This window comes from Coffea arabica, chromosome 9e, assembly GCF_036785885.1.
Source record: "Coffea arabica cultivar ET-39 chromosome 9e, Coffea Arabica ET-39 HiFi, whole genome shotgun sequence".
NCBI classification, from domain to species: domain Eukaryota; kingdom Viridiplantae; phylum Streptophyta; class Magnoliopsida; order Gentianales; family Rubiaceae; genus Coffea; species Coffea arabica.
The window spans coordinates 38,718,787-38,740,661 of NC_092327.1; the positions used below are offsets into that span (position 1 = coordinate 38,718,787).

Consider the following 21,875-nt stretch of genomic DNA (forward strand, 5'->3'; position numbering starts at 1 on the left):
ATTGAGGTTTCCTACGATTGCTAGATGAAGTGCACCATGCAATTCATGAATTTGAATTTGAACAGATATGATTGAAAAAGGTAGAAACCCGAATTCATACTAGTTTGAGGAGCAGCCGCAATCAGGACACATTTGCTTGATGATTGATTTTGGATTGCTGGAGGACTTAGTTTTATCATCATATAAACCATCATTTCCTTATTATGTGGAAATGGCCTCTTTTCTCCATCGTCAATTAACATTGTTTTGTTCATAATGAACAAGGTTTTTAATAAATTAACAGCAATCCTAAAGAGGTCGGTTGCTTAACAGATTATGAATGGTAACTAACTAAGATAGATGATACACTTCATCTGCAGAAAGATATCAGTAACTATCAGTTGTAAGTCGGGTGGTGGGGAGCTTTCTTGCGATCAAAGGATTAAACATCTTTGGAGTAAAGGCTCAACAAAGAGTTCTTGTATACCTATGCTTAGTTGGTCCGTGTGGTTTAGGACATTGATGGAGTACGCTAGCTATAATCCTGTGTTTTTAGTTTTTACCATTAACTAGCGGAAACCCCATCTTATATTTCGTCTGTTAACCTTCTCTTCTCATATTTAGTCTCACACATGCTACAAACTTCATGAGTTACGTGTAATTTACAGTATTGTTTTTAGAAGATTATCCGCTTTGTCCATCAACCACAACCTAAAGGTCAACTATATATAACAGATAAGGTTAAACAACCTTATTAAATTTTTTCACCAGGTTTTCCTAGCCAGTTGATAATTGTCATTTTAAAACCCAATCATGTAATAATTATACACACAGTGGTGCACATGAATTGTTTCACCACCACATGACCTCTCCAAAGACCTTACTATAAATGTAGCATCAGCATTAGTTCACTGCCAACTTAATTAGATCTTCTTCCTCTAATATTTGTTCCACTCTCAAGTTTAATTTTTGGGTTTTTTTTTTTTTGGGCTTTTCGTCCCCCAAAACCTAGGAATGAGTCTTCTGAGCAGAAGGTTTTCTTACTCTAAGTTGGAGATGGAAGATCCTGAAGAAGTAAGGCGTAGAAGAGCTCAATTCTTGATTTACAAGACTCTTCAACGAGCAGATTCGCCAAGAAGAAGGCCATCATGGTTGAAGGTTAAAACCAGCAAGTTGAAGATTAGAATTGGGAAGAGATTAAAGCGACTGAGAAAGAGCATTTTGTCCACCATATCTAATGCTGAAGCTGGTTTGCATAAGCAACTTATCTCTCATTTAAAAGCTTTCAAGTGTTTGCTTCGTAGTGAAGAGGCTTCCATCCTTCCCTGTAATTGATGTAGGACGGCGATTGGAGAGTGCTAAACGGGACACCTTTCTAATTTCTACAGTTCAAATGCAGTTAGTTGCTGATAAAATTCTGCAGCTTGATTCTTTTTTTTTTGGTTAAGCGCATTTATGATTAACCTTCCAAAAAATGTTGTTCCCCGACTCTAGTCAATCTCTTGTGAATATGCACATCTTACAAGTTACATCAAACTACTTGAATATATAGCAAATTTCCTTTATTCTTGTAGAGCTGAAATTGCTACAAGCTTGAATTCCTTTGCCACACACACGCAAAATGTAACTCTTATTGCTAATACTAATGAGCAACATGTCGGAGGGTATGCCCGGAGGAGCATGCAAACTGGATCAGGCACGTTCCCGTCCCAAGTCCTATAAATTTATGTTTTTTTCCCTTAATAGTAGTTCGAAAGTTTTCAGTTATTATATCCTTATAAGTAAAGGTTTTGGTCCCTTAAAACAATTTTAAAATCTTTTGAACCAACTCTTAAGTTATATATGTATATGACATTCACCCCCTCAAAGTGAATGTTCTGGTTCCGTCATTGAGAACGTTCGAAACATTTCGAGGTTTCCACTTTAAGCTTGTTCATTGGATAGATTATCTAGTGCTCCTTCCGTTTTAATTAGTTGTACATAGTGAGGGTTGTATATGGCTACAACTGTATAGTTAGTCAGCCCAATTGTTTACTGCAGCTGCATGAAGATTTAACTAGAGATGGGAGGTGGGATGAGTTGGGTGATTCGGATGAAGGAGCGTATGTGAGAAATCTCAAACTCGAGTCTTCCCAGTTATACTAAAAGAAAAAAAAAAAGTAGAGATGAATGATTATAAATTATCTCAAAATCAACGTCTTCCACTATAAAGATATTGTTTGCGCATTAAGTTGGTTGGCTGAAGAATTCATATGTCCAAAATTTTCACAAACAAATTACACATTTTTCTTGTACGTGTCAATACGCGTTTTGGGATTTTAACTTATAAGAGATCTAAAATTTAATCTCATAATTAAGGGACTTCGACTTTTAGAGAATAGATTGGATCAAATATTAATTAATTGCTCTCATTTTTTTTTATTCCAAATGAAGGATGGAGCCTTGGAGGTAATGATCTTTAATTGATTGAATTAATTGTTAGAAAGGGGAAAGTGATTATTGTTGGCACACTAATACTATAGTTTATTTCAGTGTTGACACAATAATGCTTCAACTTATTGATGCTTTTCAAGAAGGGAAATTTGCCAAATTAGTCCCTAACATTTTCACAAAATACTTTTTTAGTCCCTAACATTAAAAATCAGCCAGAATAGTTCCTAACATATAAATTATGAGCCAGTTTGGTCCTAATGCTCGTATTTGCTCTTTTTTCCGGCTAAAAATAGAACACCGGCGTAATTTCAAGGGCAAAATCGGAAAAATTCGTTAATCCATAATTTTGCAGTCCTCAAACTCTTCCACCGCTTCTTCAATTGATTCTCAACCTACTGCTACTAGGATGGAGAATTAACAAGAAAAATTGAATGAAAAGACAGAAATATCAAAGACACCAAAAAGAAGTTTCAAGAAATATCAAAGCCACCAAGAAAAAGTTTCAATCACGAACAGAAGATTAATGGGAAATCTACTAGCCTGGCTAGAGGCTATGACAACAGGGTCAATCATGAGTTGTCCAGAAGGTGGAAAATTAAAGCAAAAGGCTTTGTGGGTTAGAAAGCTTCAGCTTCAATTCTTTCAAACAAGACAGAGCCTGCATCTGTCACAATCAGCGGCTTCCAATGCATAATCATCTTCTTCCACAATACTCTGTACCAATATCTGCAGTTCCCTCATATTGATTGCTCAAATTTGGTAAGAAAGCTGTTGAAGCATTTTGGCAAGTCCACAGGCTATCTTTGCTTGAACGGAGCCCATATTCCTCCGTCTCTATTCAGCCATTGACCCAATCTCTTCTTCTGCTTCTGACTTCGTAAAATCATCCGTCCTTGCTCCTCTTAACCAAGGAATCAGCAACATGGGTTCTCTCAGGCAGCTATGGTTATTGAGAAGAAGACCCTTTTCAGTTTGGAAATCTCTGAATTCGATATCAATTTCAACAAAGAACTCATTTTTATCTTCTTATTTGGCAAATAATTCTCTGCACCTTCTTAAACCCACAAAGCCTTTGGAGAGCTTCAACAAAAGGGTGAGAATCAATTGAAGAAGTGGTGGAAGAGTTTGAGGGATGCACAATTATGGATTAACGAATTTTTCCGATTTTGCCCTTGAAATTACGCCGGTGTACTATTTTTAGCCGGAAAAAAGAGTAAATACGAGCATTAGGACCAAACTGGCTCATAATTTATATGTTAGGAACTATTCTGGCTGATTTTAAATGTTAGGGACTAAAAAAGTGTTTTGTGAAAATGTTAGGGACCAATTTGGCAAATTTCCCTTTCAAGAACTATCCTGTGGCAGTTTTACATTTCTTAATTACCCCATGCAGTGACGGCTTTATTGTATTTCTTAACTACCCCATTCCATTGCATTGCAATACTATTCAACTGCTTTTTTTAGTTTTCTTCCTTTTTTTTCCCTTTGTTTTAATGTTAAAATTCAACTGAATTTTTTTTTCTTGACCCATAGACTGTATCAAGAAAGATTATTTACAATGTACACCCCTATTATTGTTGAATGATGTGGAAACTCATCATTGGATATAAAATGATGGGATGGTTGATGGTTCCCAAAGAACTATGGAAATTTCGATACTCTAGCATTGATATAAAATGAGAGATTGGTTCATAAAGAACTATAGAAAATTAGAAATTTCGATACCCTAACATCTCCCATTATAATTACCTGTTAAATATAAAAAAAGAAAACCATACCTTTCCTTTTTTTTTTTTTCCTTTTTAAAGTAAACCAATCACTTTTGACCTAGTGGCCTTGATAATTGACCTACAAATTAGGGTTAATTTCACTTACACCTTTTAACTATATCGAAATTTTCATTTTAGTCCTTAAACTTAAAAATGAGATACTTAGGTCCCTAAACTATAAATTTGCCCCATTTAAGTAACATCATTCAAGAAGTGAGATAGATTTTATGCCTAAGTGGATATATACTTTAGGGACTAAATTGGAACAATTTTTATACTTTAGAAATAAAAATGTACAAGTTCTATATTTTAGGGATATAAGTACAATAAATGTTACAATATAGGGACTAAAGTATTCTAAGAAGTTTAAGGATGAGAATTCCGAATTCAGTTATAGAAAAGAAAACTTATAACTTTCCTGTTTTTTCCTTTTTAAAGTAAACCATCACTTACTGGCCATGATAATTGACCTACAATTTATAGCCTTTCTAAAATCTAAATTGCAGGCGGGCGAGACGGCAAGACTCATTCTCCTGACTGGTCTTTCATTTCGTCTGTTTGGTCATAAACTATCAAATACATATATGAAGGTTTCGGGCATGGGGTCAACCACAAGTTAATAAGCATGAAACATATTATGCTGAGAAGAGACCTCTAAGGTTTTAGTTAGGTCCATTTTATGGTGCTAATTACGATACATTCTTTAGAAGAATTATCACTTACAAACTCCCTAATTTTTTTTACCCTCTTACCTCGCTTCACACCCTTCTCATCCCTGACTGTTAGACACAAAATTCATAATTGTGAATCTGACATTAAAAAAAGACCTTAAAAACTTTCCACTGTCCCCATCCCAATAGTTTATCAATTACAGTCAATGTGATAGACCAAATATTGGTAGTCATCAAGATGTAAGAGTGTGTGGTGATACGTTATTGTCAATCTTTATTTATACTAGCTTATATATAATGAACGGTACTTTTGATAGTAACTCCATTAGTAGTCTAGCAAAAATCAAGCTTAGCATTATTAACGGCAAAATTTTGTCAAACTTCTAGGTTTTGTGGGAAGATGGTCCTTAACTCAAGTTGCAAATAGAAAATGGGTCATTAGCACTCTAATATATAACATTACTATATACCTACTATACATGAATTATATTTGGTACTTTCATCATTTTCAAAACCAAAATAAAAAAAGGAAGTAAGCAGTTAGAATCATCAGCTTGTATGCATTGGATGCCTTACTTACGTTTTTATCTTTTAACGTTTTCTTGTACAATCATTCACTTATACATGCATGTAAACGTCAAGTTGGGGTAATAATAGACTATGAAATTTATACACCACATAATTTATGTGGATTAACTTTTTAAGCGCCGACAGTATTGTGATTTTTCTACGCTAACAACTTTAGATGTATATCAAATGTGTATGATTTGAATTTGAATTTTAAATTTATATTATGTAGCGTAATCTAAACCTGCTAGTATAAAAAAAAATTATATACTGACAATAATGTATAAAAAAAAAAAGCTTATCTAATTTATATTATTCAATACATATTCACTGCCTAAAGGTCCACCACTACCTTCTCCATCCACATCACCTAAATTAAACAGATTCAGCGTTCTTGTTTGAAGAATTGCAAATATTTATTTCACCGTTGGTGCATTCTTGGCCAGCTGCTGAGTGTATTTTAAAATTCAATTATTTTCTAACAAACACAGTTGTGCACATGAATTGTTTCATGACCACATGACCTCTCTGAGGACCCCGCTAAGCATAATTTATATCTATTGCAACCCTTTTCTTTTCACTATAAATAGTGCAGTAGCATAAGTTACTTCCACCTAATTAGATCTTCTTCCTCTGTTTCTTCTACTACCAATTTTTGGGTTTTTCCTCAGAGCAAAATGAGTCTCTTGAATAGACCATTTGCCTACTCCAAGATGGATACGGAAGACCCTGATGAAGTAAGGCATAGAAGAGCACAATTCTTGATTTACAAGGCCCTCCAACAAGCAGATTCTCCAAGAAAAAGGCCATCTTGGTTGAAGGTTAAAACCAATAAGTTGAAGATTAGAATTGGGAGGAGGTTCAAACGGCTAAGAAAGAGCGTTTTCTCTACCGTATATGCTGCTGAAGTTGGTTTGCACAAGCAAATCATTTCTCAATTAAAAGCTTTCAAAGGCTTGTTTCGTGGTCAAGGGGCCTCCATTGTAGGCCTCCAGCCAATGTTCAAATAAAAATTTCAATCTATTTTCCTGTAATCTTCAGCATCACTGTTCGTGAAAAGATGCTGGAACTTTTGGCCTATGAAAACTTGCATATAGAGGGTGCATGTTTTACTTTCGAGTGACAATTGTAACTCATTGAAATTTGAGTACTGAATCTTTTTTTGCCTTTCAAAGTTGCTTTAACCAGTTTTTGTTGTTTTTGCTGTTGGTCCCAGAATTCGTTTCAGCAAATTCTTTGTGCCTCGATTCTGATTTGATGGTTCATTAATTACTTGGCAATTAATGATAAATGAATAAATGTCCGTAAGAAAATACTTTGATACATTCAGTCTAGATACTTACTACAGATTGTGTTGGATCTTTAATATCACATACAACAGAAATTGTATATGATATTTACGCTACTATCGACGTAGGGGCGTTTCCACTTCCTGTGACTATTTTAACTCGTTGAAATTTGAATGAATCCTTTTTCTTTTTCTTGTTCTTTATCCACATTTAATTTGTTGTTTTTGCTCCTTGTCTGAGCAAATTTTTCTAGTTATCAGTTCGCTTAAGGCGAGTCGATTTATAAAAATTTTCGATTGAAATACAAGTTAGGTGCTCAATTACCCCTTTCTTCTTTCATCCTTTTGATTAAATATTGCATAATCAAAACGAGAAAAATTGGAGTAAATACTAACTCAAGCTCAAAGGTGATTTCAATAATTATCCTCGAGCTCAAATCAATTACTTGTTGGCAACCTTGCAACAGTTAACATATACCTAGATTGAGACAATTTTCATGCTTCTATGATCGGAAAAATTCCAAAGACAAACCAAAAATCGAAAAATAAAAGGAAAAAAAAGCTCCGGCTCTATAAACAAACAAGTAATACACTATATATTGGTCAAAATTTTAAAAGACAATGCGAACAAAATTCTACGCACGCATTGAAAATTTTTCAAGGATTCTCCATGGTGGCCCTCCACAATGCTGCTGTTAGTCCAGTCTCCATGGCAGTCAGCTTAGAACTAAAAATTCACGCATGCCGTTCTTTTTGACCGTCTGCCCACATATTTGCTTGTCTTGAAGTCAACAATAAAACTCTTGCCATAAATTAATTTTATGTGAACAAGCATATGCTGGTTGTTGCTACAGGTGTCAATATCAATTCAGATGACTCGAATAAACTAGGATTGCAAATAAATCGAGTCACTTGCGAGCAGTTCGAGCCGGGTTCGAGTTGATCAAGTCGAACTTGAGTTTAAAGATATTCAACTTGTTAGCTCTCGAGTCGGTTCGATTATATATATAAATACATATATTATTTTTTATTTTAATAATAAAATTATATCTATATTTCTAATATTTTATTATTTGTTAAAAAAAATTAGTATTTTATTCATTTTTAAAAATAAAATAATTATTTTTTTAATCTCGAGTTCAAGCTCGACCTTTACATTTTGAGTTCGTCGGGTTCAAGTTTAAATTCGATTTCATAAAATTAAGTTGAGATTCAATTCAATTAGGTCAAAACTTGATCCGATTCTATTCGTTTGCACCTCTAAACTAAACTCATTCACTAATAAATAATTTTCAATATCTACGTCATTTTTAACCAGACCTAACCTCCAAACGAGCGATCCAATTAGGCTCATTTAATTATTTGATATGTCCATTTTGACGCTTTAATTGAATGACTATAGATGAGTTATGAATCACAAATCCACTCAATTCACCCATTTTAACGGTTCCCGTTGTTGGTTTGAATAGTTTTGTTCATCCACACATGATGATGCTACTCTGATATAGGTATTTTTCCGTTCCACTGAGGCAATATTAGAGAAGGCAGGGAGACCAATTACGTAGGTTTTTATCTGGTTGCCTTCCTGTCTCGGAAGAAACCTTGGTCTTGATCATTTGCCCATGCTAACTTGCTAAGTGAATGAAACATGAAAAGTGGTGGGATCAAAAATCAAGATGGATCCATTTGCTTTAGAAATTTAGAAGAAGAAGCAGGCCCGCCCTTCCCCGACAGGGGGACTTTTCCAACGCCTGTTGTCCTGGTGGCTGGTGGGCACTGCAGCCGTACAGGTCAATAATTAGTCTGCACTCTTCTGCACTCAAATTATTTATTGTGCATTCAACTCGTTCACATTTATCCTAAATTAACAAATCTTTTCCATGGGTCTGAGCCCGACATGATTGAGAAGGAAAGATCAAGAAGAAAGGGGCCAGTACATTATAAATCACGTATCACATGGGCTGATTATGGGTTTAATTTAGATAAATCACTGGCATGGTTAAGATTTGTGATCGAAGTCCTAGATAGGATAGCCCCGTAGAACATTGCATTCCACTGATTAGATGAAATTGGCATCCTAGGCACCACTTTGATGGTTCGGAATGATTGAGAACAGTCTATAACCAATAACTGGATTCAGCATTTCCTGCAACCTTTGAGTAATTAAGGAGAGCATGTTATTCTTTCACATGCATGCATTTCTTCTTCTCAATGCACGAAATTCCTTGTAATACAAAGCAAAAAATTGTTTGCTTCTTGTTGTTAACCCCATGTTGGATGAGTTTAGCTCATGCTAGATGATATTTTTAGGTGTCAATTGGAGTGACTCGGTTTACTCGTTTAAGCCATATTATGTCAACATCCCTTGTCGACCAAAAGGAAGAAAAAGAAAATTTTTTGACATACTGTCCGCTTTAATTGCTATTTTCTAAAGTTTTTTTTTTTTAAATGTACTATAGTAATTTGATGCATATGAGATAAAAATATGCTTGAAAAATATATTCGCAAAAAATGTAAAAATTTGTTCGGAAAAAATGACAATCCAAACGTATGCAAGAATTTTCACACAACCACATCTATTGCCTCTGCACTAGTACAACTATAGGTGGCAAACCAACTCATTAAACTTAATTTACCCATACCCGCTCATGAATAGATGGGTATGGGTATTATAAATTTTTGCATATGAGTAAATGGGTATTATTGGATAACCCATTTATACTCATATGTAAAAATTTATAATACCTAAATGGGTATTATTGGATAACCCATGAAACCCAATTAACCCATTTAGAATTGTCTTCTCCCAAGTCTCCTCTCTTCCCCACCCATTTTTTTTTTCAAATTTTTCTTTTTTCATGACGTTAACTACTTTTGTTTCATTATTATTATTATTTGTTAGTTTTATCTTATCATTTTATTTTCTTTTAGTTTGTTAACTTCCTCATTTTTCAGCATTACCAATTTATGATAAGTTTTAGCCTCTTTTCCTACCTTTCCAAAATGAAATTTTAAATTTACACATGAAAAAAATGTTAGAGGTTCAAAATTTTTGGATTACATTTTTTATGTTAACTTTTATAGTACTTAGTTCAAATTTTTATATTCTTATCATTCAATTATTAAATAGTATATAATTTTGCGACATAGAGTACGGATGGAAAAAAATTGATAATTAGACTTACTGAACATTATAAGTAAATATTTAAAACTAATGATGGGTGCAAAGGGTGGTATAAATTGATAACTTAGTTTGTAAAAATGAATTTAAACAAGTTTACAAAAAATTAAAATAAATGGGTTATCCAATTCATTTTTTGACTTACCCATTTATACGCATCTAATTAAATGAGTATAAATGAGTTGACTCACCTATACCTATTACCCATTTTACCCAACCCATTTTGACACCTCTAAGTACAACCATGAGGCTGTAGATATCCTGAATCTCCCTTGCTGGATTGCACAATGGGATACCATACTAAACATGTTTAGATAGGGCCTGTGGGCTGTCATGCTCCCTTGCAACACGAACTGCAAAATCTTGGTTTAAGGCTTTATGCTATACTAAGTATTGTGGACTCACTTATACTGATCCAATTACACTTTCCACGCCTGATTGATACACAACAATTTATTATTGCTAATGGAGTGCAAATTTTAAGATTCCATGAATTAATCCACAATTTTGACGTGATGCACAACAAAATTTAAGGTGTAATGCATATTTGGCCACCTTTTTCATAATCAATCATTCAATTATAAAAAAAAAAAAAAAAAACTTCGGGCAAGTCATATGCCCTGAAGAACGGAAGACTGGATTAATTGCACTGAATCAAATATTTGCTGCATGCTTGGCTGATTCTTGATTTTTTGCAGGTGAAAAAGCAACAACTTTGTATTCGTATTCGCATTCGAGAGCAGCGTGAAAAAAGTCATTCAAGACGCCAAGGCACAGGCAACCGAGTAATGCGGAAAGGGCATTGGTGGGGAGAAACCAATCAGAAAAGAGAAGGCCAATTTCCGGAATTGCAAGGGCATAAGCAGTCTTTGACTTTTTTCCTTTTTATCTTTCCGCTCACTCATTAGCTATCATTCCATCAAGACAGTGGCGGAAGTAAAGTACAATTCCATGGAACATACGTTAGGTACTACTACATGATTTGATCCGTTTTCGTCCGTGTGTAAGTAAAGGGTGCGAAGGGATCTTCTTAAGACTCTTCGCCCCAACCATTCCGGAGATTATCTCTCTTTCCTCCATTAGGCTCTTCCCTTCCTCCTCCTCCTAATGCTTTAGGGTTCCTTCTATTCGCCCGGCGCCCCACAATATCTCTGCATTTTCATCGCTCACTTTTGCAGGTAACATGTGTTCCAATTTCCCCACTCAATTCTATTTTTTCTCAGTATTTAATCTGTTTGTGGAACAACATTGATGATCAGATGCCCGGCGTCACTGTAGAGCTGCGATATTTTATCACTACAGCTAGTAGTATCTTTTGAATTATGTCAGTAATTCATTGTCTGTTTTTGATAGTGATTATGATGAAACCTGTTTCTATTGTGATTATGAATCGGTTTTTAATTCACATGACCTGATCATTCATTCTGCTTCTGAATTCGTGGGGTGCAGCTAGTTTTTTGAATGCCTGAGCTAATGATATTGTGATAATGGTTTTCTGTGTAGGTGTATTTTCTTGTTGTTTTGGGAGTGAATTTTGGTGTTCTGTACTAAAATTTTGGTGGGTTTTGATTGCTTTGGGCTTCTAGTTGCAAATGAGTGTGTTGGGGTTAGATGTTGGAAATGAGAACTGTGTTGTAGCAGTGGCCAAACAGCGGGGCATTGATGTGCTGTTGAATGATGAATCGAAACGTGAAACCCCTGCTGTGGTGTCGTTTGGTGAGAAGCAGAGGTTTATGGGTGCAGTAGGGGCTGCCTCTGCTACCATGAACCCGAGATCAACGATTTCTCAGGTTAAGAGATTGATCGGTAGGAAGTTTAGGGAACCAAGTGTGCAGGATGATTTAAAGTTGGTACCTTTTGAGACTTCTGAGGGACCTGATGGTGGTATTTTGATTCATCTGCACTACTTGGATGAGAAACAAAGCTTTACACCGTTTCAAATTATGGTGATGTTGTTTGGACATTTAAAGCAGATTTCAGAGAAAAATCTGGAGACTCATGTCTCGGATTGTGTTATTGGTATACCATCATACTTCACTGACTTGCAGAGAAGAGCATATTTGCACGCAGCTGAGATTGCTGGTCTGAAACCTTTGAGGTTGATGCATGACTGTACTGCTACTGCTCTTGGTTATGGTATATACAAGACAGACTTCAATGGGGGTCCGGCAAATGTTGTGTTTGTTGATGTTGGCCATTGTGATACGCAGGTGGCTGTAGCATCATTTCAGCCTGGACAAATGAAGATACTTTCTCATGCTTTTGATAGTAACTTAGGAGGCAGAGACTTCGATGAGGTTTTGTTCAGATATTTCGCTGCCAATTTCAAGGAACAGTACAACATTGATGTCCATTCAAATCTTCGGGCTTCTATAAGGTTGAGGGCTGCTTGTGAGAAATTGAAAAAGGTATTGAGCGCGAATCCAGAGGCACCACTTAACATTGAATGCTTGATGGATGAGAAAGATGTCAAGGGATTCATTAAGAGAGAAGATTTTGAGAAGCTATCATCACACTTGTTGGAGAGAATCAGCTTTCCCTGCCGTAAGGCTTTGCTTGACTCTGGTCTGACTCTGGAAAAGATTCACACTGTTGAGCTTGTTGGATCAGGCTCACGAATTCCTGCAATCATGAAGGTTTTAAGTGCCCTTTTCAGGAGAGAGCCCAGCCGAACGATAAATGTCAGTGAGTGTGTGGCTCGTGGTTGTGCTCTTCAATGTGCAATGCTGAGCCCAACATTCCGTGTTAGGGAGTTTGAGGTTCGTTAAACATGGTTCATTTGTATATATTTTTTTTACTTTCTTACTTGAGCATGTGCTGTTTCTCTATTTCTGCTCCTGTCTATTATTCTTATGTTGCTTTAAAAAAAAAATTGTTTCACCATGGTTATTCCAGAAGTCATTAAATGTGCTTGTAGCTTGTTTTAGGGAGAATCCAAAATATGATGTCATTGCTCTTCCCCATGCATGATCATGTCCTTGCTAAGTTTGGCTTCCTCTTCAAGAGAAAAACCCCGGAATCAAAAGAGGATGCAAAAAATTATGGCATTTAAAGTAGTTTTCCTGTGGGAAAGCACACTTCTTCAAAATGATTCTGTCCCAGTAGTTGAACAAATGAAATTCTAGAGCAAAATCAGTGAGTAGCAGATGCCTCTATGTATTGTTGGCAGCATCTTAGACTCGCTAACGGGAACTTGTTACTCCTTTCTTTGTAACCGGTCTTCCATTGCCATAATTATGAGCCCTATTATCATTACAATTATAGCTGTTGTCTTGTACACTTGCTGCGATGTAGTGCTTCAACAGCCTCTTTTCTCATGCTTTTAGTTGAAATTTTGATCTTCTAGTGTCACATTGTGCATATTGTGACATAGTATTGACCTGTGAAATTGGTCGGTAACCAATTATGAGTTGGTAAAATGGGGAATCAATTGTGTATTCTAGGTTTTAATGACTCTTAAATAGGAATTCACCAACCATAGCCTTAGTATACAGGTACTTAAAATTTATAAGCATCATGCTGATAAATAGGCATATACCAAAACCTTGCAGGTAAAATCCATGGTTTACATTTCTTCGAACTTTTCTCAGTTAAAAAGTGCAAATGTCAAGAATTCTTGACAGGCCAAATGTCTTTAGTTTCATAAAATGCAAAAGCATATTGCCTTAATTTTAAACTCAGTTGTGGAATCTAAAATAAAGGTTTAAACAGAGTGTCCTACGATGAAGATAAAAACATTTAGTTTCTTTAATCTCAACATAAACTATCCTTCAGTCCACAATGAATGTCCCTCAATGACATCAGATGGTTCAGATTCAATTAAAGATAATGTTTTCAAAGGTTAGATTTTCATTTTTTCTCAACTGGTACCATTTTTCTTGATTGTCTAGTCACTATTTCATTTTTAATGATGTGAAGACAATTGGAGATCATTGTAAGAGGCTAGTTTTTTTAGCATATCCAAAATGATAATTTGGACACTAAAGAAATGAAGATAATCTTTTATTAGTGGTATTATGATACTAAGATTTTGTTCATTCTATGCGGTTAGCAGACAGGAAAGCGACTTCAATATCCTTGAAGCTTTGTTGCAGGCAGTTGGATAAATTGTGGACTGTTTTAATAGAATAATGTTCTCTCTGGCCTTATTTTTTTTGCAGGTGCAAGATTCTTTTCCATTTTCCATAGGATTTTCTCTTAGTGATGGCCCAATTTGTGCACAATCAAATTGTGTTTTGTTTCCACGAGGTCATCCTTTTCCGAGTGTTAAGATGCTTACATTGCAGAAGAGTAATACATTCCAAATGGAAGCCTTTTATGCGAATGAGAATGAGTTGCTACCCTGTATGTCTACCAAAATTAGTGATTTTATGGTAATATTCCTTTTACTTGGCAATTTTTTGCTAAATTATGTGCTAAATTATGTGAATGAGAGCTTATCTGGTTCTCTGTGCAGAATTTGTAATACTGCTATCTTGTAGATGTTAAACAATTCTAATCATGTTTACAATAATGCGACTATTCGTATGCTTCCATGCCTTTAAGTATCTCTATCATTGAATTTACTATGAATGTGTATGCGCAACTAATATTCCTCGTTTGTTGTTTCACATATATCCATCCTGCTCATCCTCAATATGAATTGACTGAATGATATTTTATTTCTAAATGCATGTGGTATCTTTAAATGCTTGGAATCATCAATCGCATCTGGTGGTCCAATTGTTATGTGAAAATAATGATCTCTCATTGGGAAGAGATGTTGTGGTTACTGCATTAAGAGAGTTTAGGCCAAAGAGGGAGAGATGTCTATTATGTCTCAGAAACATTTATGATTTATATATTCTAGCAAATAAGTTGGATATTGGTGGATTTCAACTCTGCTGTGAAGAGAGTCTGATGGCCCTGTGGAATTATTGAATGTATTTAATCCTTACATCTTCTTGCTGTCATGTATGGTGCACTCTATGCCAATGTGCTGCAGGTGGGAAATTTAACTGCATGATGTAAAACTATGACCAAGCATTCTTGCTTTGAATAAGGGGGTCCAAACTCATTAATTTAGTTGATTGAGTGCTTTAGCCAGTTCCCAACATGTTGTAGATTAAATAATTTGTTGTCGTTACCTGTTGAAAGTGAATTTTGCACTTCAAAATGCCCATTAAACCAGAAAATAAACTATCAAATCCCTTTTTGGTCGATGAATAGAATTGTTAAACCATTTTGTAGTGTTTTAATGAAAGTTACCTAATTGCTGAAAATATTTTAAGGAGATAAAGGAACGTATTCCATTGCATATGGGATTTGACACTACTTCCTCTTTACACCATCTAGTGTCAATTTAATTGTCTGTTCAGAAGAAAACTACTTAAGAATTGAAATAAGATGTTGCATCTTCATTGAGATATTCTGGAAAGAAATATGATTGTCGTGGTACTGTAATGTGGTAATTGTTGTGTAACTTCTTAGTTTGGTTTTGAAGGATTTGTTGAGATTTAGATTCAATTGGATGCCAAAGCTAGAATGAGGGGAAATTTTTTGCCTCAAAGTATAGTTTAGGGAGCAAAAGTATCAGAACTGCATTTTTTTTTTTTTTGAGATTATGGGATGGAAATTTCCCATTATCTTTCAGTCAAATAGCCTGATCTTAAGTATGAAGGCGAACTATATATGGATATTTAATATTATGGTCATATCCACATCCTAAAACTATGCTAGGCCTCTAACTTTAGGTAAACTTCCACTAGCTTCCTTTGCAAAATATCAAAAAAGGCATTTCTTGTCTTCCCAGTGACTTCTTTTTCAGCACTAAGGACAGATGTGGACATTTGAATGAGAATTTACATCTTTGTTGGATTTATGTGACATGCTTTTTTGTGATAATTGGAAGTCATATGTTGGAGGGATTCATTGCATAGGGATTCCAGAAAAACAAGATCTAGAAACTGCAAATTCTGGGCCACTGATTACGGTCATAAAGAACACAGTTCTAGATGGGGATGATTCCAAAGTGGAAACTGATATATACAATTCTCAACCCAAATGCACCAGATTTTTTGGGGTGAAAGTTGGCATGCTATTTTGTTTCTTCTTTTTCTTGTTTGAGGTTCATTCTCAAAGAGTTTATTTCTATTTATATCGCAGGGTAATTTTCTTTCCTATTTTCAATGATTATGCTGTAGTTGTAGCTTTTCTTGTTTCAAGCTGAATTTATTGGATTAGGAAGAAAAGCAAACTCAAGTTAAATATTCTTTTTTTTGGTTTAGATTGGCCCCTACCAAGTTTCCCATTCGGAGAAGGCGAAGGTTAAAGTAAGAGTTCACCTAAACATCCATGGAATATTTGGTGTTGAATCAGCTTCGGTGAGTGTAGATTATAATTTGAGAAACATGTGTAAATCATGATTCATTTGAATTCTTCATGAAATTTTTATCTTTCTTCAGCTGATTGAAGATCATGCGGATGATCCTACTTCAAATAACTATGCTGATGCCCTTTCAGAGAACATGGAGACAAGCAATCATGAGACTTTTTACACAGCTAATGGTCCTGGTGACTCAAACTCTGCACATTCAAAGTTTGCAGCTGCTGTAAGTTTTCTGAAGTTTTGTCTTTTGGCTTGAGGAATAATTACATTGCTGAGGTTGTTCCCCATTATCAATTGAAAGAAAAGATAGGCTTGCGCCCAAGATACAGAGGCATACATCTTCAATAATTTAATTGTTTTGACATCAACATAGCTCTAGTACCTTTACTTTGTTCAGTTACAAAATGAGTCTGCTGGTCCTCCAAACTAAGTTTGTTTCCCTTCAAATTCAACTTAGATTATCATTGTTGAATGTAAATAAATGGTATGATATTCATATCCTTGTGCAGGGTGATGAAAGGAGGGCAAAAGCAACAAGGAGACAGGATATACCAATCAGTGAAAATATATGTGGTGGGATGACGCCAGTTGAACTGTCCCAAGCTCAAGAAAAAGAGCTTCAATTGGCTGAACAAGATACAAAGATGGAGAGAACTAAAGATCGTAAAAACTCCCTCGAGTCTTATGTCTATGACACCCGTAACAAGGTATGATTCAATATCTAGTTATGTATACGTCAGGTTTCAGTTTGGAAACCAGGCCAAAAAGATCAAGCTGCATAAGGTCTCTGTATGAATATGGTACATAAAGCAATGGGTGTGTTTGGATAGGAGATTATTTGGAAAAGATATCCAGATTAATACTGTAGCACTTTTTGTGAAATGATGTGTGTGAGATAAAATGGTGGTTGGAAAATGTGTCTATGATGCAAGTGAAATAATATGTGGAAAAAAAAAAAGCACTTGTATTCAAACACACACAGTACCTATAATTTTTTTTCTTTTTTGGTTTGCCTAGACAGATATCTGATAAAGGTGCATTGTCGTAGTTATGACTATCCAAGAGCAAACAGGTTGGCCATATATTGCTTTTACTGGCCAACATTTACTTGTTTACATCGGCATGTCTGCAAAACACATTTAGTTTGTTTGGCAACAATTGGTCAAATTATCTGTGCTGGATGGCTTGGTGTAATTTCTTTCAGTTGGATTTCCTTCGGTATTCTGGTCCTGTTTCTGGTGCATTTATGGAACATCCAAAGGCTGCACCTGTCATTATCTTTAAGTTTTGCTGTATCTGCTTCCTGTCATCTTCATTTTCTGTTATTTTTTTAATGTTAGACTATAAGTTCCTTAGCTACTGTTGCCACTAGCCAAGAAGAACACCATGTACAGGAGTAATGAATATGACATAGCATAGATACTTCTAAGTTGCGTTCCTTGAATAATTTGGACAAGACATAAGAAAACACTTCAAATCAACTATATTCGTAGTTGTGTCACAATCTACCAGAAAAAATTGTTTCTTAACTGGAATTCATATTTGGCACTTAAACCAAATGGTTAAAAATCATGGAGCATGCATGATATTGTATCAAATATTTCTAATTTCTTGCATGTCCAAAATAGTTAGATGAACATTTTGAAAGTTACTTTTAATAATGCATATCAATGAAAATATATTTGACAATTGACACAATGTAGAAATTGTGATAAAAATTTGAAATTTATTCAGGTTGCTTAAAGTACTAGACCGTTGATTGAACTTGTTGGATGCATTTAGAACATAAAAAATGGCCCTTTTAGAAGTTGTGAGCATGCCATTTCTGCTACACCAAGCAGCTACCACCTTGCTTTGTAGATTCTTCAGTTTAAGATGCATAATGCTTGGGGGTAAAAGCAAGGGGTTTCTAACAGTTTCCACAGGATATAACTCTAGAGCCAAATTGATTCTGCTTTCAGATTATTGAAAGTAGATGGAGCCCTTTCTTAATGATCCATCATTATGTTACCTCCAATTTTCCTCTGAAAATACTAGTAAGTTGTAAACAGGATAAGAGTTTTTCCTGTTTTCACTGTTTCATTTGCACAAAAGAATGCATTGGCATTTAACAGTGCTAAGAAACTTATTAGCACAGTGTCAACATGGACAACTTCTCATTATTGTACATTTTGTACACTTCAGCTCATGAATGCCAGATGCCAGGTCATACTAGCTCTGCAGCCATCCACTCTGGACAATTGCCAGCGCACCACATGATTTAGCACTAGCTAGACCCAATTTTACTGTTGGAAAGTTTGTTGTCCTTAGTGCAGTGAGAGTAGAGGCAGATCCAATTGACTGGAAAGTGAAAAATGTATGGTTTTAACACTTGGCAAAAACCTTAAATGGTGAAACACGCACTAAGGCAAGACCTAGGTAAACACAGTCATTGTATCTGCAGTCGGGGCTGGCTGAGATCCAACTTGTTTATTCAGATCCCTTGGGCAAACAATATTAAGATTTTCCTTCAACCAGGCCCACTCAATCTTATCTTTACATAAATGCTGCATCTCCCTGTCAAACCTTTGCATTTGTTAGGAGCCACTAATTCGCACATGATGGGTAATCTTGTTAACCAAGACTTGACTGAGCATCTTTCAATTAGCATTCTGATTTCAAGATTGGCCTGAAAACAGTTGAGGACCTTTAATCCACTTTGACGTGGAATTTGGCGCTGTGGAGCTGTTCATTTTGCATCTATTTAGGTCAATGCTTCAAATCTGTCCGCCTTTTTATCACTAGGATGATAAATTTCTTTGAAACTGGATGGGAAAAGATTTATGCCAAATAGCAAGCTATTTAAGAATGAATGCCTGGCGATGAAAAGTCGAAGAAAGACTTAGTATCCATTGGGCCATTCTTTGTTTTTCTTATATACTTTAATTCGGAGTTTGGGATAGTCCAGCTAAAATATGTTATTTTAGTTCTAAAGTAATAACATACAACACCTTCATCATGTTTTTCTTCTTCTTCTTCTGGAATTTGTCAACTGACGTGGTTCATTCACTGTTCTTATTTGAGAAACACTTGTCAGTGAATACAAAATTATGTAACTTCTGAGTAGCCGAAAGAGGAGATTCTTTCTGCTTCTTTTTCTTCCTGTTCATCTTAAGTCGTGTATTCTTTGATTGGTGAACTTTTGAAATCAATCCTTTTTAGGAACTTTTCTTCTTGAACTTTTAAAGATCAATGCTCTTTTCTTTTGCTTTATGAAATTCTGTAATCAATGTCCTCTTTTGGTGCACAAACATTTTTTTTTGGGGTTAATCCTTTTCATGCTCCAACTCACTTTTAGTGTGAAAATGACATCACATCCGCAGCTTTTAAATTCATATCGGAGCTTTGCTACCGATGCAGAAAGAGAAGGAATTTCCAGTAGTCTGCAACAGACTGAGGAATGGCTGTATGATGATGGAGATGACGAGTCTGAACACGTCTATACTGGGAAACTTGAAGACCTCAAAAAGGTGCTTCCTGTGTACATGCCCTAGTGTAACGTTTTCATGCTTCTTCTTGGTGGATGTTATAACCTTGTCAGAATTTTGTTTAGATGGTCAATCCTGTTGAACATCGGTATAAAGATGAAGAGGCAAGGGCACAGGCAACAAGAAGTTTATTAAATTGCATCGTGGAGAATCGAATGGCTGTAGGATCACTGCCACCAAGTGAGAGAGATGCTGTACGGTCACTTTCGCATCATTTTGAAGGTGTATATTTTTGCATTGTCTTTATAGCGTTCAGTTGCTTGACCTCTTTCATTTTGCAGGTATATAACGAATGCAGTAAAGCAGAGCAGTGGCTTCGAGAGAGAACCCAGCTGCAGGATTCATTACCCAAAAATGCTGATCCTACACTCTCATCGTCTGAAATTAGGAGAAGAACTGAGGCTCTTGATGTGTATGTGTGTTTTCTTGTTGAGCTTGCTCATTATTTAATTTGGTTGATTCTTGGAAGATTTGTTTAGAATATCTTGGTTGCAATATCATTTGAAGTTTCTAGGTATGATAAGTTTCTCTGTTGTGTCCTGTACATTTCGAAGTATCAAGTGATCATTGCATTTCTAATCTCATCTTTGCAGTGTAATGTGATTTGTTTGCATGATATGTGTTTCAGGATGTGCAAACGTATAATGAGGTCCAAGTCTTCATTGCCAACACCGCATGATGCACCAAATTCAGACTGAAGGATCTGCATGCCAGTGGAATGATCAGCATTAGCCTGGGTAGGCAATCAGATCAACTGAATTTGAATTTATGCGGATAGTATTTTTATTGCCAGGCCTCATCCAGAATAATTCTCTGCCATCACATTGTAAGGTCTCTCCATGGTTGGATACAGAATGCTGGTGGCATTTATACTCATGTCTGGGGTGCTACGACCCTTAAGCTGTGTCTTTACACAGATGATGACCATGTTGGACTAGCACCTGCAGATGTAGATCCAACATTTCAGAGGATTGAAAATTTTACTGCTCTTTGTAGTCCTTGTGGATTTATGTTTTTTTGTAGAGGAAAAATACTGACGTAGATGTAACAGTTTTGGTGAGATTACCATACTTCACTCGAGGAAGATGTAAACCATTCTTGAGTCACAAGTCTTCTGAGGTAACTTCTTGTGGATTTTGTAATTACAGTAAGCCTTACTCACTGTTTTACTCATAGCATAGGTAGTGTTAGTTTCGTTGATTATGCTTCTTTCCTTTTCTCATGTGCTTTCCCCTCCCATAGAAATTTGGATGAGAGATATAAAGGACAAAAAAGTAATCTATTTTCTCATGCAGCTTTGTATGGTGTACATACAGCCTAAATCCATTTAACATGAATTTTGGAAGCCAAATTGATTGTAAATAATGTATATAACAAATTCAAATATTTATCAATCTAAAAGATTTGTGGCTTTATTTGCTTGAGCGTTCATCTAAATCTCTTTTTCTGGACATTCATATAAAATAGTTGTATTTGATTACAAGTTACAGCGAGATGGGGATTCTGAATATTTCCCTCCTCTCAACTAAATTTAAGAAGGAATCGGTGCAAGGATAAAAGTTTCAGTTGTTCCCTCCTCACATTGCCTCCTCTTGTTTAGACAAAGGTCTTGAAGTTAGAATTATATTGTTACTTAAAGAAGAAAGGACTGCTTCACATTGTTAAAACTGAGTACAAAAGAATAATAAAAAAAAAAAACCTAAGTACAAAAACATTGAGATTATTTGATTTTTCTGTACCCTTTTCATATTATTGAACACAATTTCAATTAATTACGATACTTCTTCAAAAATTCATCATAGGGATTAATGCATGCATGAATTTAATTTTTCGATAGTGCAATGTGTAAATTTTATTATCATATCTGAACTTCTAAAGTTTAAGTGATCATCGAAAAAGAAAAAGTTTGATCATCAATGACAAAAACAAGATGTTCGATTTAAGAACAATGGTTTGTTGCCATGAAACTATCACAAATATGGTTGTTGCTTGTAACTCATTAACACCAGAATTCAGACTGAAATTCATCACATTCAATTTGGTTTTCAAGCCTGGAATTTCCTAAGCACGACTAAAAAGATCAACTACAAAAA

General features: G+C 35.4%; 2 protein-coding genes across 3 annotated transcripts; both read left to right on the top strand.

Annotated features, from left to right (window-relative positions):
* The first annotated feature begins 771 nt into the window (after positions 1 to 771).
* Positions 772 to 1,544, top strand: LOC113709312 (uncharacterized). Its single transcript, XM_027232053.2, has one exon. It carries the CDS (start codon positions 994 to 996, stop codon positions 1,312 to 1,314), a length of 321 nt encoding a protein of 106 aa, XP_027087854.1. The 5' UTR covers positions 772 to 993; the 3' UTR covers positions 1,315 to 1,544.
* Positions 1,545 to 10,625: 9,081 nt separating this feature from the next.
* LOC113710270 (heat shock 70 kDa protein 16) lies at positions 10,626 to 20,982 on the top strand. 2 transcript variants are annotated; one of them, XR_011821318.1, is made up of 10 exons: positions 10,626 to 11,066; positions 11,392 to 12,647; positions 14,049 to 14,261; positions 16,155 to 16,250; positions 16,332 to 16,478; positions 16,765 to 16,962; positions 19,655 to 19,764; positions 19,848 to 19,976; positions 20,064 to 20,194; positions 20,411 to 20,982. XR_011821318.1 is itself a non-coding variant. In XM_027233183.2 (10 exons), the coding sequence occupies exons 2-10, from the start codon at positions 11,481 to 11,483 to the stop codon at positions 20,478 to 20,480; spliced, it is 2,298 nt and encodes a 765-aa protein (XP_027088984.2). In that variant the 5' UTR covers positions 10,641 to 11,066; positions 11,392 to 11,480; the 3' UTR covers positions 20,481 to 20,982. The 2 variants fall into 2 exon arrangements, 1 of the variants encoding a protein (XP_027088984.2); XM_027233183.2 differs by having other exon boundaries at positions 10,641 to 11,066; positions 19,618 to 19,764.
* The last annotated feature ends 893 nt before the right edge of the window (positions 20,983 to 21,875 follow it).